General features: G+C 50.1%; 1 protein-coding gene across 1 annotated transcript in view; it reads left to right on the plus strand.

Moving 5' to 3' along the window:
* The first annotated feature begins 8,834 nt into the window (after positions 1–8,834).
* CTDSPL (CTD small phosphatase like) overlaps positions 8,835–15,074 on the plus strand; it is a 120,104-nt gene continuing 113,864 nt past the window's right edge. The window contains exon 1 of the mRNA XM_070455420.1: positions 8,835–8,959. Coding sequence (XP_070311521.1) covers positions 8,881–8,959 — 79 coding nt within the window. The 5' untranslated portion in view covers positions 8,835–8,880. The remainder of the gene's footprint in view (positions 8,960–15,074) is intronic.

A 15,074-nucleotide genomic window follows, 5' to 3' on the forward strand; every position in this document is an offset into this window, starting at 1 on the left:
CGTAGAGCACAGGGAACGCACCCACGGCCATGCGACCGGGTGGTCAGCTGAGCAGTCAGTGGTGGTTCCCTGGGGTGAAGCTTTAGGGGTGTGCAGGAAGACCAGGTGAGGCAGATGCCCATTGCCTCAGTGTGGGGTGGGGAACTAGGGAGGGGGGAGTCTGGAGGAGGAAGGGAAGAGGGAGGGAGGGAGAGTGGAATGAAGAACCGGGCTGATTTATTGAGATCTTTTTTTTTTTCCCTCCCTGTGTTCTCCATTCCTCCACTTCCAAAAGAGATAGGCTGGGCCTCTCTCCCTCTAGACCTCTGGGGACATTTGCGGGAAAAATAGAAATTGTCCACCGATGCGCCCTTGCCCTCACTTGTGTTCATGTACACGAAGGAGTGTTCGGGGCCAGGAGGGCAGGAGACCAGGGCTCCAGGAAGGGCTGGAGAGCAAGGAGGGGGCAGTGCCAGGGTGGGAAAAACCAGCCTGGGCAGAGACGGCCCCGTCACGGGTGCGCCCTGTGTCCTGGCATGAGTGTGAGCCTGTGTACCAGTGAGCTTGTTCCTGTGTGTGCCAAGCTGTGTGTCCGTGACCAGACTTGCCCAGGAAACAGGCCATGCCACAGACTGTGGGCAGGTCTGGGTCTGTCCCCGTCAGGTTACGCAGCCTCAGCAAGCACAGGGAGCAAACGGGGCACCTGTGGCCGGGCCAGCGCCAGGGGCTGAGGGATGTGGGTGGGAGAGGCCAGGTGCCCGCCGCCAGGCCAGAGCCGCCTCCACCAGCCTGGCCAGGCGACACCTAGGGCCTGACACAGGGCAGGTGTCGAAGGGGCAATCCAGGTAGGGGACTGGTGAGTAGGGGCCCACCTCATGGGGCTTCACTGGCTCCAGAGTCACCAAACCAACCGAGGACTCGGTGGCTCGGCCCCTTTAAGCAGCAGAGCCGCTGCTGCATCGATTAAGTGACAGAGGTCTGCCCTGCCACTCTGCCTCTGTAGCTGTTCCTTCGTAACAGGGTTTCAGGGTGGGACCAGGTCCTCCCCATACTCAGGGCTCCAGGGAAGACCTAGACACAGGGCTGCGTCCCCTGAGTCTACTCAGGTTCTCTGGGCAGGGCGGATTGAGAATTTGGGAAGTAGAGGGGAAGTGGCTAGGGTGTCCTCTTCCAGGACGGCTTCTTGGATCTGGGTACCCCCAGGATGCAACATCTCAGCCCCAAGGCTCCGAAGTCTATCTGAGCCCCAGCTGAGTCTTGCTCTCAAATTCTCCAAACGCATGCTGACCACCACCTTTATTCCACGTGTCCTTTTCTGTCTGTGCTTGGGACTCCTGGCTGACTGCCCTTTTCTCCTTCACCAGCAGCCAGCATTCACTCTGCCATTTCAGCTCCTGCTCCAGCACCAGCTGCCAAGTGGAACACATCACTCTAATTCCCCTGCTCTCCACCCCTCCAGACGAGCACCCCAGCCCTCACATTCCTGAGGGATTTTCTGTTAATACTCAGGGAAAGGCTGAGCAGACGTGCACATCACAACAGCCAGATGAAGCTGGGGGACACGACTGAGCCCCCCTCTAGCTAGGATACCAGCCCCCCGGGGAGCTGGCAGGGAGAGAGGCCAGCTTCCATATCCAACTGGGCACATGAAAAGGACCTCACAACATGGGGGCCACCAGAGGGCAGGCTACACCTGCTGGACCACTGGCCCAGTAGCGGGCCTTATTCTTGGGAGTGAAGTCTGGAGTGGGGTTGCCATTTCCTGGAAAAGTTTTTCCAGTATCCCACTCCAGTATTTCTTGCCTGGGAAATCCCATGGACAGAGGAGCCTGGTGGGCTACAGTCCACGGGGTTGCAAAGAGTCGAACACAGCTAAGTGACTAAGCATGCACACACACACACACACGCACACACACACTCTTGGGAGTGAAGTGTCTCTAGGTGGGAAGGATCCTGTGTACAGATCCCACCTGGGTACAGATGGAAGGCATCCCTGGGGACAAGGGCAGAGGGAGAAGACGGTTGAGAGGCCCCAGCTGGCAGTAGACACAGGCATTTAGTTCAGGGACCCATGTATGATGGGGCGGGGGGGAAGAGGGGTTCTTGAAAAGCAAGAATCAGGATGTGGGAAAGCATGGGTATTAAGGGTAAAAAATTGAGCTGCTGAGGAACCCTTAAGAATGGTACCCTGGGGCAAACTGAGTGAGGAATAGACAGGGTGTCTTGGGGCATAAGGAAGCCTGGGGGCTCCCCAGTTCCTTGATCCTCCAGGTGATTGGGTGCGGGCAGCAAGAGCTCACATCCTCCCCCTGGGGACCTCCAGCTCCTACATTCAGGGGATCTGCCCCAGACCAGTCTAGCCCCGGCATGTACTGTGGTTTAGTTCTGTGAGCCAACAGAATCCCCCTCCCATTGTTGCTTAAGCTGGCTTGAGTTGTTTTTCACTTCAACCTACAGATCCAAACTAGTTTCTTAAATGATGCCTCTGCCTTGCTCAACAAGTACCAATGGCTTCAGATCACCCACAGGTTAAAGCCCAAACTCAACCTGGCCTTCAAGACCATAATCTCTTCCTTCATCATTATGTCCTCCTGGTCCTCATATGCAGCCTTCTCTGTGGACACTATGGATGGAAAAGTCCTGTCGCCCAGAATCTGAAGGCTTCAAAAATGACGTCGTTAGCATCATCTCCTCTGAGGAGACTCCCTGGACTGCCATTCCCTGATTAGTCCTCTGCCTCTTCCATCAGGCTGCAAGCTCCTTGAGGATGCTTTGTCTACTGCATTTGGCCCAAGCCTGTCTCACTGAGGGCACCCAGTATATACCTGGAGGATATATAAAAGGACCTCTGTGGGTGTAGCTTGTCCTAAGTTAGAGCAGGCCTTTGGGGAACTGGCTTCAAACTCTGAGCCTGGTTCACAGTATGAGAGAAGGAATGGAGCCTGGATAAACCTCATTCAGTCCCAAGGTGACCCCAAGAGAGAGATCGTGGGTGGGCTCAGGTTCATATCCACTTGACTGACCATCAGGAATCTTTGCCCAGATCCCACTTCCACTTCTTTCCCAACAGAAGACTTGGCACCCTCAGGCTCTGCTCCTAAAAGGAAACAGGAAGACAGAGCCAGAAGCAGAAAAGTTAGAATCAGAGAAAGACCGAGACACAGAAAAACAGGTACAAGAAACTAAGTAACAGACAGACAAAATTTGAGACTGAGATGCCCACAGAGAAGAGAAAAAGCAGACCAATAACAGAGCCTGGGGGGCAAAGGTTCAAAACCACAAAGCAGAGTAGGGGCAGGCTGGGAATGGCAGATCCAGGCACACTGCCCTCCATGCCTTTCTGGATTCATGCAGCAACATCCGTGGGTTTCCCTGCCTCCTGTGCTGCCCCGACCCTGTTGGCCAATAGGAACTTTCTAAACACATATCTGAACATGTCATTCCCACAGTCCCCAGAGTAAAGCACAGGTGCTTCTCCTGTGTTATAAGACTCTGCTTTACGCATCACCAGAGGTGAAAACTCCAGCCACTGCAGACTTTCCCCAACGCGTGCTCTCCGCCACCTCTAAGCCTGGAAGCATGCTGCTGTTCTCTCTACTGCGGACACTCCTTCTGTACCCTTCCCCAGTCCCCCTGTCTTCAAATCACCACGTCACGTTGATCTCAACACCCAGTGTTCCTTTGACAAGGGCAGCCTCAGAGCAGTGTCACCTTATCCCACACCTCCTGGTCCAATTGCCCCCTCCCACCCTGGGGCTCTCCCCGGGAATCTCCGAGAGACTCCAGGCCAGGCTGCCCCCTCCAACACTCCCACCTGCCCTCCTGCTCTTTGCTTGCAGCTCAGGGCCAAGGCTCACCAGGCCCGGTCTCCTGCCCATCCCCCCAAAACCTCGGTATCTATCTCTGCCCCTCAGTCTGTGCAACTCTTTCTTTTTAGGGCCATGGTGGTCCTTCCTACATTTTCTATTTGTCTCTCAAAAAATCTTATCCACCAATTTTTTCTGTTTAAATAATTCTATTTAAATCAAGTGAATTGAAAGAAAAATATTAAATAATGCAAGGACACTGCATGAGAGGAGTTTGGAAAATGTGACTGACCCAAGATTTGGGTGCACTGTCCTCTTAGAGCCCTTTTACTGTTTCTTTACTGCCTTCCTCTCTGGGGCTGGATGTGCTTTGCCTCCGATGACTGACACCTGTCCTTGGGTCACTGGGGCTGCTCTCTCCCATTCCTGGAGAGCCCAAAGTGCTGGGGGCTTAAGGCCCCCAGGACAGCTGCTAGATAGTACTGATGTGTGAGTATCATAATCCAGCTCCCCAACCGTCGTTTTGTGTTACTCTGAGATCTTGTGTCTAGAACAGAACCTAGCAGCACATAGTGGGTACTCAATAAATATTCATTGAATGAACAAATGATGCCAAGTGTATCGATCTTATCCTTTGTCAAATCTGAAGTTTTTGTTTCTCTTAGGTCTTTACCATCCAAGATTTTTAAAAAACCCACTATTTGTTCTGGTATATTTACCTATGAATTTTCTATATTTAATTCAGTGATCAATCTTGGTATCTTATAAGGTACCAAGGTCAATATATAGTTTCTCTTCATGGCTTATCAGTTGTCCCAGTAGCAATTCTGAAATCTTTGCTTCATCTGAAAAACCAAGATATTATGTAAGACTCATTCAGTGAGGTATTATGCAATCATGTAGAATGGTAGTTATGATGATTATGTCACCAAATGGAAAAATGCTCACCTTATAATTTTAACCATGGTTTTTTTATAGCTACATAAAAATTATGTCAACATATGGGCAAGGACAGGGAAAATAGGCTGACCTAAAGAGGATGATAGCACTTTGGGTGAACTTGTCCTTTGATTTTTATTCATACATATGAAATAAATAATATATTGAAACTTTAAATGAATAGAATATAGAGGAGAAGGAGTGAAACAAGTTATTTTCTTGCTTGAACCTGAGATAAAGAAGGTAAAGATCGGTTTTTTATTCTATTTTTCAGGTGGTCTCAGGAAGCTGAGGAAGGTGGAGGATGCAGGTAAGGGAAAATTGTTACTGGAGGGTCCTGGGGAAAATCTATATGACAGGAAAGGCCAGACAGAAGATAATCTGTGTATAAAAATTACTCCCTTTGACCCTAAACCCCTGGGCTCTGAGCTCTTTCCCAGCCTCAGCTAAGCAAGCAGACCCTCTGACAGTCCCCCACCCAAAAGGAATCCAGACCTTACCTCATGTGAGTCCACATGCTCATATCACCTTGCCCTGGATAATGGGATGCTTCATTAACCAGGCAGTGGGATGCTGATCTGTGTTTATATACTAAGAACTGTAGAACTGTATCAATTTACACAGCTATCTATGGAAGATCCCTCTCTGACCTCTTAGAATTTAATGGTTTTTAAAAATTCAATTCAGAGAACATTTGTGTGTGTGTGTGTGTGTGTGTGCGTGTGTGTGTGTGTGTATTCTGTTCTTTTAAAGTTTCAGTTTGTTCTATTCCATAAGTATTACTAGAAGTCAAAGGACAGGTCCATCCAAAGCCCTATCATCTTCCTTAGGTTATATATATATATATATGTATATATATTATTGAAATATAGTTGATTTACAATGTTGTGTTAGTACATCAGGATGATTCAGTCACACATATGTATATATAACTTCTCATGTTCTTTTCCATTATGGTTTATTACAGGATATGGGCTATAGTTTCTTGTTCTATACAACAGGACCTCGTTGTCTGTCTGTGCTATATGTAAGAGCTTGCATCTGCTAGTCCCAAACTCCCAATCCCTCCCTCCCCTGCCCGCACTCCCTCTTGGCAGCCACAAATCTGTTCTCTATAAATGTGGGTCTGTATCTGTTTCATAGGTGAGTTACTTTGTATCATGTTTTAGGTTCCACATGTAAGTGGTAACACATGCTATTGTCTTTCTCTGTCTGACTCACTTCACTAAGTATGACAATCTCTAGGTCCATCCAAGCAGCTGCAAATGGCATTTCATTCTTTTTATGGCTGTGCAATATTTCATTGTACATATATATATATAGCACACCTTCTTTATCCATTCATCTGTCTATGGGCATTTAGATTTGTTTCCATGTCTTGACTGTTGTAAACAGTGCTGCCGTGAACACAGGGGGTGCAAGTTTTGTTGGAATATGGGCCCAGGGTTGGGACTTCTGATCATATGGCAACTCTATTTGGGGGGAGGTTGCACCAGGTCTTAGTTCCAGCATGTGGGATCTTTAGTTGTGGTATGTGAACTCTTAGTTGCATCGTGCGGCATCTACTTCCCAGACCAGGGATCAAAAGCAGGCACCCTGCACTGAGAGTGTGGAGTCTTAGCCACTGGACCACCAGGGAAATCTCAAGCCTGGTTTTTGTAGGGAACCTGCATACTGTTCTCCATAGTGACTCTACCAATTTACATTACCACCAACAGTGTAGGAGGGTTCCCTTTTCTGCATCCAGAGAACATTTTAATTTGCCAGCCCCTGGGCCAGCCATGACCTCAGAACAAAGAGAAGAGCATTATAAGTGGGGACAAGGGAAGTTCTCAGTGCCATGGGGCCCTAAGTTGTTCTGCCCTTGGAAGGGTTAGGCCAGGCATATGCTAGAGCCTGGGTTACTTACATTAAGGCTTGCCTTCCTATCCAGAAGGGCACTTTGCTTCAACCTTCATGGCTCAGCTGCCCCAGGCAATTCACTGCAGTCCCAAAGGAGCCGCCAGAAGAGCAGCTTACTCACACGTGAGCACACGAGGCAGCTGGCACCAGGCTCTACTCACAAGCTCAAAACCCAGATGTAACTTGAGGTCCTGGATTTGGGGGCAAATTCACCGCCCCCCACTACCTTTTTAGGTAGCTCCCCTGAAATGCTTTCTCACCTGCCTCGGCTACAGGGCCCCTGTCCCAGGACTGTCTCCCACACTGGAACCCTATCTGGGCTCCACCTGATGAAGAGACCCGCTAGGTCAGCTGGCTGCCCTTTGCCAGAGGCGCTTTGGGAAGTGTACTTGAAAACTTAGAGGAGGCTGGCTGCTTCCCCCGATGAGCAGGCGACCGGCCTGCAACCAGCTCCGGGTTCCAGGGGTCGTGGTGTGAGAAAACGTCCTACCGGCCTGGCTTCCTCTAAGCCACGACGAGGGTGGACGTGAAGTGCGCGCGCAGGGCGCTCCACGCCGCAGTTCGCCCACTCAGCCTTGCCCACCTACGTCACGCTCCGAGGGCCCTCCCAGATCCTCCTGATTGGTGGAGAGCAAGCACGAGCGCTCCCGCCCCGCTCCCGGGCCCGCCCTCCTGCGGCACTGCCCCGCCCACTGGCATACTGGTCTTCCAGCGCCGCTTCCAAGTTGCAAGGCGAAGGCGCGGGAGCGAGACGGCCTCCGGGCCCTCCAAGTGTGAGGGGGCACTTTGCCTTCATGCCAGCGCTCTGGCCCTCGCCCCAGGCCTGACAGTGGCTGCTTGCTCTTCAGAAGTACAGTCTCTGCTCAGCTTGGCAGCCACAGGCCCCTTCCTCTCCTCAGCCCTCCACTCGCTCCCCGGGCTGGGCCCCTTTTTGCACAGCACCCGGAAATGCCCATTGCCCAGGTCCCGCTTGACGCCTACACTCCCCACCCCCGCCACGTGCCAGGAGGCTGGTCCCCGAAGACCCACAGCCCAGCACGCTGGCCCTCGAGGCCGATGCTGAAGTGGGTTCCTCAGACATCCCACGCCTGGAGCCTCCAGCCCTGTCCACGGACCCTTCCCCCACCCAACTCCTACTCTCTCCCGACCCTTCGGAATTCCCCACACTCCGGGACCGTCACCCCCGCCCCGCGCACCCTTGTGTCCCTCCGAACCTTCCTCACACTCCCGAGCTCTCCCTCGCACCAGCGCCCCGAACCTCTCCGCGGGGCCGCCTCGGTGTAAGGGACCACCCTTAGCAGCCTCTGTTCGCAAACCGCTGCCCTCCGCGCCGTGCGTCTGACCCCTCGCTTCCCGCGCCGGGATGTTCCTCACCCAGCACTTACCCCCAGACACCCTCACGGGACCCCCATCCCCATCCCTCGCATCTACCTCCTATTCTTCCTTCCTCCTCCCGGTAAACACCCTTCCAAGGGCCCTCCTCACTCTCCCATCCGTGCGATCTCTGCTCGGACCCCGAGGCCCAACCCGCACCCCCGCGGGCCTCTGCCTAGCCCCAGACACCCCTCAGCGCACTCATCTGCCAGACTCCTCCTCAAGGCCTTCGCACCCCAGGCCGCTCACCCCACTCATCCTCCCAGGCCTTCTGACACCCCCACACACCTCGGCCCTCACATCTACCGCCAGGACCCCTCTGGAAGCCCCTACACCCGAAGCCCGTCCCCCCGCCACCGTCTGCCCAAGAACCCCTCCCGCCCTCCACCCAGCGCTTCGGTCTCACCCCGCACCCCTCTCCCCCCGGGGCTGGCCAGCAGCGCCGGCGGCGGAGGCCGGTCCCCCGGCCGGGACACACCCACCCGCCCGCCCTCCCGCTTTCCCTCGTTCCCTCCCTCATTCCCTCCCTCTCTCCCGCCCGCCCTCGCTCCTCGCTGGCTCCTTCCCCCTCGCCCGCTCCCGCTTCCCGCGGCGCCGGCCTCCCGCTCCGCCTCCCCTTGCGCGGCTCTCCCGGGCGCGGCTCCGGGGTTCATGGTGACGAGGCGGCGGCCGCTCCAGCCCAGAGGCGGCGGCGGCGGCGGGAGCGGGGGCGCGAGCCCGGGCCGCCTCTCACAGAGCGCGGGGCCGGGCGGCGGGCGCGCCCAGGCGGCGGCGGCGAGCGCCCCCCCGGCCCGCGGCCCCGCGCGCCCCCCGCGCCGCGCGCCCGTGCGCCTGGCTGCCGGGGGGCCGGGCCGGCGGGCGGCCGCCGCGCCGCGCACCCATGGACGGCCCGGCCATCATCACCCAGGTGACCAACCCCAAGGAGGACGAGGGCCGGGCCCCGGGCGCCGGCGAGAAAGGTAAGGAGGGGCGCGGGCCGGGCGGGCCGGGCGCAGGCCGGGGGCGTGGGCACTCCCCGCGCGGCCGGAGTTGGCTGCCGGGCGCTGGCGCGGGCTGGGGGAGGGGTGCGTGGGTGCGGGGTGCGCAGCAGGGAGGCGAGCGGGCGGGAGGGGGAGTGTGCCCGCGCCGCTCCGGGCGCGGGAGGGGGCGTGCGCCTTTCCCCGGGTGGCGGCGATGTGGGGGTGACCCTGCGGGCCAGGAGTTGGTGTGTGCGCTCACGCCGACGGAGAAGTTGTGAGCCCGCGTGTGTTTCTGGCAGGTTGGAAGTGTGTGCGCCGTGTGTATACAAGGAGCAGAGGTTGAAAGGCTATGTGTGCACTTAACGGATAGGTTGAGTGTATGTGTCTATCGGATTGCGTGTGTGTGCACTTGTGTGTGTACACTTGCATGCTGTGGGTAGGCACAGGCCAACTGAGAGATGTTAAAGGTGCGTGAGCACCGGTTTTCCTGACAGGCTGTGAGTGTGCATGTATACCTTACGTAGAGGTTTGTGTGTACCTGACTAGGAGGTTGTCGAGTTGTGTGTGTGTGCATGAGCCCGAGCCTGCAGAGTTTGTGTTATTCCCTACAGAGTTTGTGTGTGAGGCTGACCGTGTGTGAAGATGACTGTGTGCTTACAGCACTGAACTGGCATGTTGAGTATGTTGTGCCCGTGAACTGGCAGGATGGTGTGTGTGTGTGTGTGTGTGTGTGTAGTTACACCTAGGAAGACTGAGTGTGTGCTGTGCCTGACCATGATGAGCCTGTGTGTGCAATGTGTGCGCCCGACAGTGAGGCTGTGTGCTTGCGTGTGTTTAGTTGGTTGTGCAAGTGGGGTGGGGGGAGCGTTGAGCTAGCCCCCTGCTTGACTCTGCCGTCTCGTTGGCACCTGTTGGGTGCTTCTACAGGGTTTGGGGTCCCCTTTTAGGGCCCAGCTCTAACGGACCCTTGGAGGAGCCCTTGGGTGCCCGGTGTGTCCCTCCCAGGAGAGCTGGCACTGTGCTGAAGCACCTGGTTTGATTCCAGCACATTTTGGCCCCATCACCCACCCCTCATTGCTCTTTTCCTCTGTGTCCCTGCCCCTCTTGGAGACCTGTTGTCCCCCTCTCTCACGTGCCTTGGTTACCGTCCCTCTAGTTAGCTGGCCTGAGGTTTGGACAGTTTTGAAGGGCCAAGGAATCTGGCTTGTTTTGTTCTGGTGACTAAATCTCCCTGCTGTGCGCCTGGCAAACGCCTGCACGGAGGTCAGGAGCAGCCCACTGGGATGCTTCCCCCTCCCCTCTCCAAGCCTGGCCTTTGACTTTGGCAAAGAGTCAGATTTCTTAACATGTGTTACTAACCTTGCTGTGCCAGTTGGGTGAGGTGTGCGGCTCTACTGAGGAGTGGCGTGGGGGTGGAGGGAAACACTCCATCACCTCTCCCCAAGCAGGAATCCCTGAGCAAGCCCACGGGGAAAACCAGAACCCACCAGTCACCTCTCGGATTGGTGATTTGTCAGCTCATTTGCACTTTCCATAGACCGTAAACACTGTGTGTCTGCAGACTTGTTTTCTTTTGTGTAAAATTAAAAGTCAAACTCCCCCCAGGCATTTTTCTGTGCCTTACAGATGGGCTAAAAAACGGGAGGAGGTTGCTCCAGATGAATCTCCATGTCTCTCTGTGGCCCAAGTGGGCAGCGCCTCGGTTGGTCTCACCTTCCTACTGCTGGGGCTGTCAGTTCCTGGGACCCTGGCCTGCTGTCCCTGGGCTGGACATGTCCCCTCGGGACAGTTTGGTTGGAGGCATCGGGAGATTTGATGCCTCTGCTTCTCCAGTGTGGACTGAGTGCTTTGTGTGATGTTGTGCCAGAGAGAGAATCCACGGCTCTTGTGAGGAGAGGTGTGGCAGAAAACAGGGAAATATTTGTCAGGACTTCAGCCTTGTTAATGCTCCTCAGCTGATCGCAGGAGCAGGCGCCTCCCCAACTTTCTCTTTTCCTCTATCTCCTAAACTTTTAAAAGTGAAGACAGTTATCCAAAAACCAAACCAGGTGCAAATATTCAAGGATGGTGCTTGTTCATTCAACTTGTTTACGTTTCTTTTCATGACAATCTTGTATTATCTTTAACTGCTTATTTTGTTTGTTTTCTAGTGTCAGATTGGTTGGTTGATAACTGATGAGAGGAATTCCTTACCTGCCTCTCCAGGGTGGGGTTGGTGGCTAGCTAGTCAGTGCTTCTTGTTGAAGCATTAAAATCCTACTCAGTTTAGTTTCTCACTTTAAAACAGAATAATTTGGGTTAACTATCGTGTGGCAATAAACTGTAGAACCAAGCTTTGGGATACCTTCCTCAGACTCATAAACCACTAAATATGTTTAGCAATGTTTCTTGCTTAAGCTTGTTGATATATTTAGACAGGCACAATGGATTTTGTATCACTCAAATTTTAGGTGAACTGTTAATCGTTTTGGTTTTAATTATGCGGCCTGAAATGTAAGATTTTGTGATAGGAAAGAAACTCTTGGTTTTAAAAGTGTACTTTTATTTTTTGTTCTTAAAATAGGGTTGATAATGACTGCCTTTTGGGTTTTATTTGGATTAACTGAGATGAAGCATGTTAAAGACTCTGCCTAGCTCACCAGCATGTTACTGTTGCATATGCCTTTCTTTAGATGCAGGTTTGCAGAGGAAGTAGTGAGCATGGGCTGGGGCCCCAGTTGTTTGCACAAGTTGAATTACTTTTTGACACTTTGCCACGTGGTGGTGCACCACTCAGAGATGATTGTCCCTGTCAGAGGTGTGGCCTGTCACCGAAGATTTGTTTTGTAATCGTGTTTGACTTGACTGATGATATAAAGATACAGAGGCAGTTTTCGCTGTGAGTTTAGCCCAGGCTGCTTTACTATCTGGAAATTTATCCTTGCAGATCAATAAGAAGAAGTCTAACAATACAGTAGAAAAGTGGTCAAGAGATATGAACAAGAAAAATTGTAGAAGAGGAAATTTGAATGTCCAATAAATGTATGAAATGACGCTTTACTTCCTGTGAAATTTTTTCCCTGTGTCAACTTGATTAAACATGTAAATGACTGACAACATTCAAAGTAAACAAAAGTTTTGGGAAAGGAATACTGTTATAGACTTTTGTGAGAGAATGAAGTGAGTACAAACTTTTTAGAGAATAATTGAGTACTGAATCTCTTAGAAACATATTTGGCTGCAAGTAATAGAAAACCAGACTTACACTGCAGCTTAACCTGACAGAGCTTTATTCTTGTCACATAGCAAGCAGTCTATAGGTAACTGTCGATAGCTTTAGTTCAGCAACTCATTAGTATCACAGCTGACATCACTGTGATTCCCTTAACTTTTCTACGTGTTGTAATGTGGCTACCACCCCTCCAACACCACAGCCACCTTCAGGGAAGGAAAAAGGTCCAGCTATTTTTAATTGGAAAGCAGAAATATTGCTAGGGACCACCCGGCAAACTTTTGGTGATGTTTACTCAGCCAGAACTGGGTCACATAGTCACTCCAACCTTTGTTTTGGAAGCAGGAAAGAAGAAGATGATTGGGAATAGGTGGGAACGGGTATGGTCTCAGCCAATCAACAATACTGGTCATACCTGTAAAGCCAGGCCTGCTTCTGGGTTTCTCTCCTAGAGAAACAGCCTTATATGTGCTCCAGGAAACACATACAAGGATTTTTCGCCAATGTCTACATTGCTTGCAATATAAAAAATCAGAAACATCTTAAGTGCCAAAGGATTAGACTGTAGTACGTCAATACCACAAAATACTGTAAGGCACTTAGGATGAATTAAATTAGATCTAAGGATACTAACATGCACATTTCCAAGCAATTTTAAAGCAGAGTGGGGGTAAAGTAGTTGAATAATATAAACAATGTGATCCTCTCTTTATTTTTAAAAATATCAGACACACAGACATAAAACTGTACATATGTCTGGAGACACACAAAAAATAATCTGAAAAAAATAAACAAACAACAGTGATTTTCTCTGGCAAGAAGACTGAGATGGAAAGTGAAGGAACTTTGCCTTTTTGTTTAAATATTAATGAAAATGTCCTTGTGTTTTACAGATGAATTTTTTTAGCTAAAGAAAAGAAATTTCCCATAGCTGTTTGGAGGAAAATAAGTAATTTAAGGTAGTTGAATAATAATAAAACAAAAGCCCCTCAATTAATATGCAACATTATCAAGCACATATCAGTTCTTGCTGAACAGTTAATTATTTTGTAAGCTAATACATGTCTCTTGACGAGATTTCTGTAGGCAAGTTTGTTTTGTCAGATTTTTGGCCCAGGATACTAGGTATATTTCCTCCACATGTTTTCGACACTTAAGCTTAACTCAGAAACCTTTAACCTTTGGGCTGCTAACAAAATTATAGCAAGGAGAGGATTCTTGGAAGCAATAGTTATTTCAGATGCTGGAACAAATTTGAAGTAGATTTAGTTTGATTAACTTTTTATATTAAACTTTTTATTCAGAAATGACTCTCAGTTTACATGCAGCTGTAAGCAGTCACACTGACCGCCCCCCCCCCCCCCCCGCCCACCTAGTTCCCGCTAATGGTAGCATCTTGCCAAACCTTTGGACAAAATCATTGGCATAGTCAGGACACAGAAGAATTCCATCACCTCAAAGATCCCTCATGGTGCTGTTTGATAACTCCACCTAGTTCTCTTCCATCCCCACTCCTTCTCAGTCTATTGAAAACCACTAGTCTGTTCTTCATGTCTGAAATTTTGTCATTTTAGGAATGTGTATACATGGAATCAAATAATATGTGATCTTTTGGAGTTGACTTTTTTTCATTCAGCATAATTCTCTGGATTTTCAACCAAGTTGTTGCTTGTATCAGTATTTTCTTCTTTTTTATTGCAGAATAGTATTCCATGACGTGAATATACCACAGTTTAACCAATCACTCTCTGAAGAACATCTGATCGTTTCTGGATTTGGGCTATTACGCATGAAGCTGCTATAAACGTTAGTGGACAGGTTTTTGGGTAAAGAGAAATCATCGTTTCTCCAGGAAAAGTACCCAGGCATGCGATTCCTGGATCATATGGTAGTTGCATATTTGCTTTTTAAATAAACTGCCAAACTGTTTTCCAAATTAAATGTACCAGCTTATAATCTCCCCAGCAGTTCATGAAAGATCTAATTTCTCCACATCCTCACCAGAATTTGATGTCACTTTTTGTATCAATCATTCTGATATGTGTGTAGTGGTATCTCATTGTGGTTTTAATCTGGATTTCTCTGATGGCTAATGATGTTGAACTTCTTTCCATGTGCTTTTTCCTTCTGTATATCTTCTTTGATGAGATGTTCCTTCTTATCTTTTGTTTATGTTCTAATTGGATATTTCTTTCACTGTTGGGTTTTGAGAATTCTTTTCATATTCTTGATGTTAGTCTTTCATCATGTATGTGGTTTGCAAATAGTTCCTCCTTATCTGTAGCTTGTCTTTTCATCCTCCTTACACAGTCTTTTGCAGAACAGAAGTTTTTAATATATCAATTTTTCCTTCTGTTGATTGTGCTTTTGAGGTCAGGTCTAAGAACTCTTTGTTTCGTACTAGATCTCAGAGTGTTTTGTCATATGCTCTTCCCAAAAGTTTTGTAGTTTTCTATTTTACATTTAACACCATTATCTATTGTGATTTAGTTTTTCTAAGGTGAAAGTGAAAGTGTTAGTTGCTCAGTTGTGTCTGACTCTTTGTGACCACATAGACTGTAGCTCAGCAGGCTCCTCTGTTCTTGGAATTCTCTAGGCAGTAATACTGGAGATCCCCCTTCTCCAGGGGATCTTCCTGACCCAGGGATTGAACCTGAGTCTTCTGCATTGCAAGCAGATTCTTTATCATCTGAGCCGTCAGGGAACCACAACTAGATTAAGGTTTTTTTGTCTTTGACTGTCTAATCACTTTAGCCACATTTGTTGGAAAGGCTTTCCTTCCTCTTTTGAGTTTCTTTTGCATCTCAAATCAGTGTATCAGTAAAAACCAGTGCATCGTATTTGTGTAGGTCTCTGAGTTTTCTGGGTTGTGAAGATCTTTTTTTGTACAGTTCTTCTGTATAT

Source organism: Odocoileus virginianus, chromosome 26 (genome assembly GCF_023699985.2).
Source record: "Odocoileus virginianus isolate 20LAN1187 ecotype Illinois chromosome 26, Ovbor_1.2, whole genome shotgun sequence".
In the NCBI taxonomy this organism is placed as follows: Eukaryota; Metazoa; Chordata; class Mammalia; order Artiodactyla; family Cervidae; genus Odocoileus; species Odocoileus virginianus.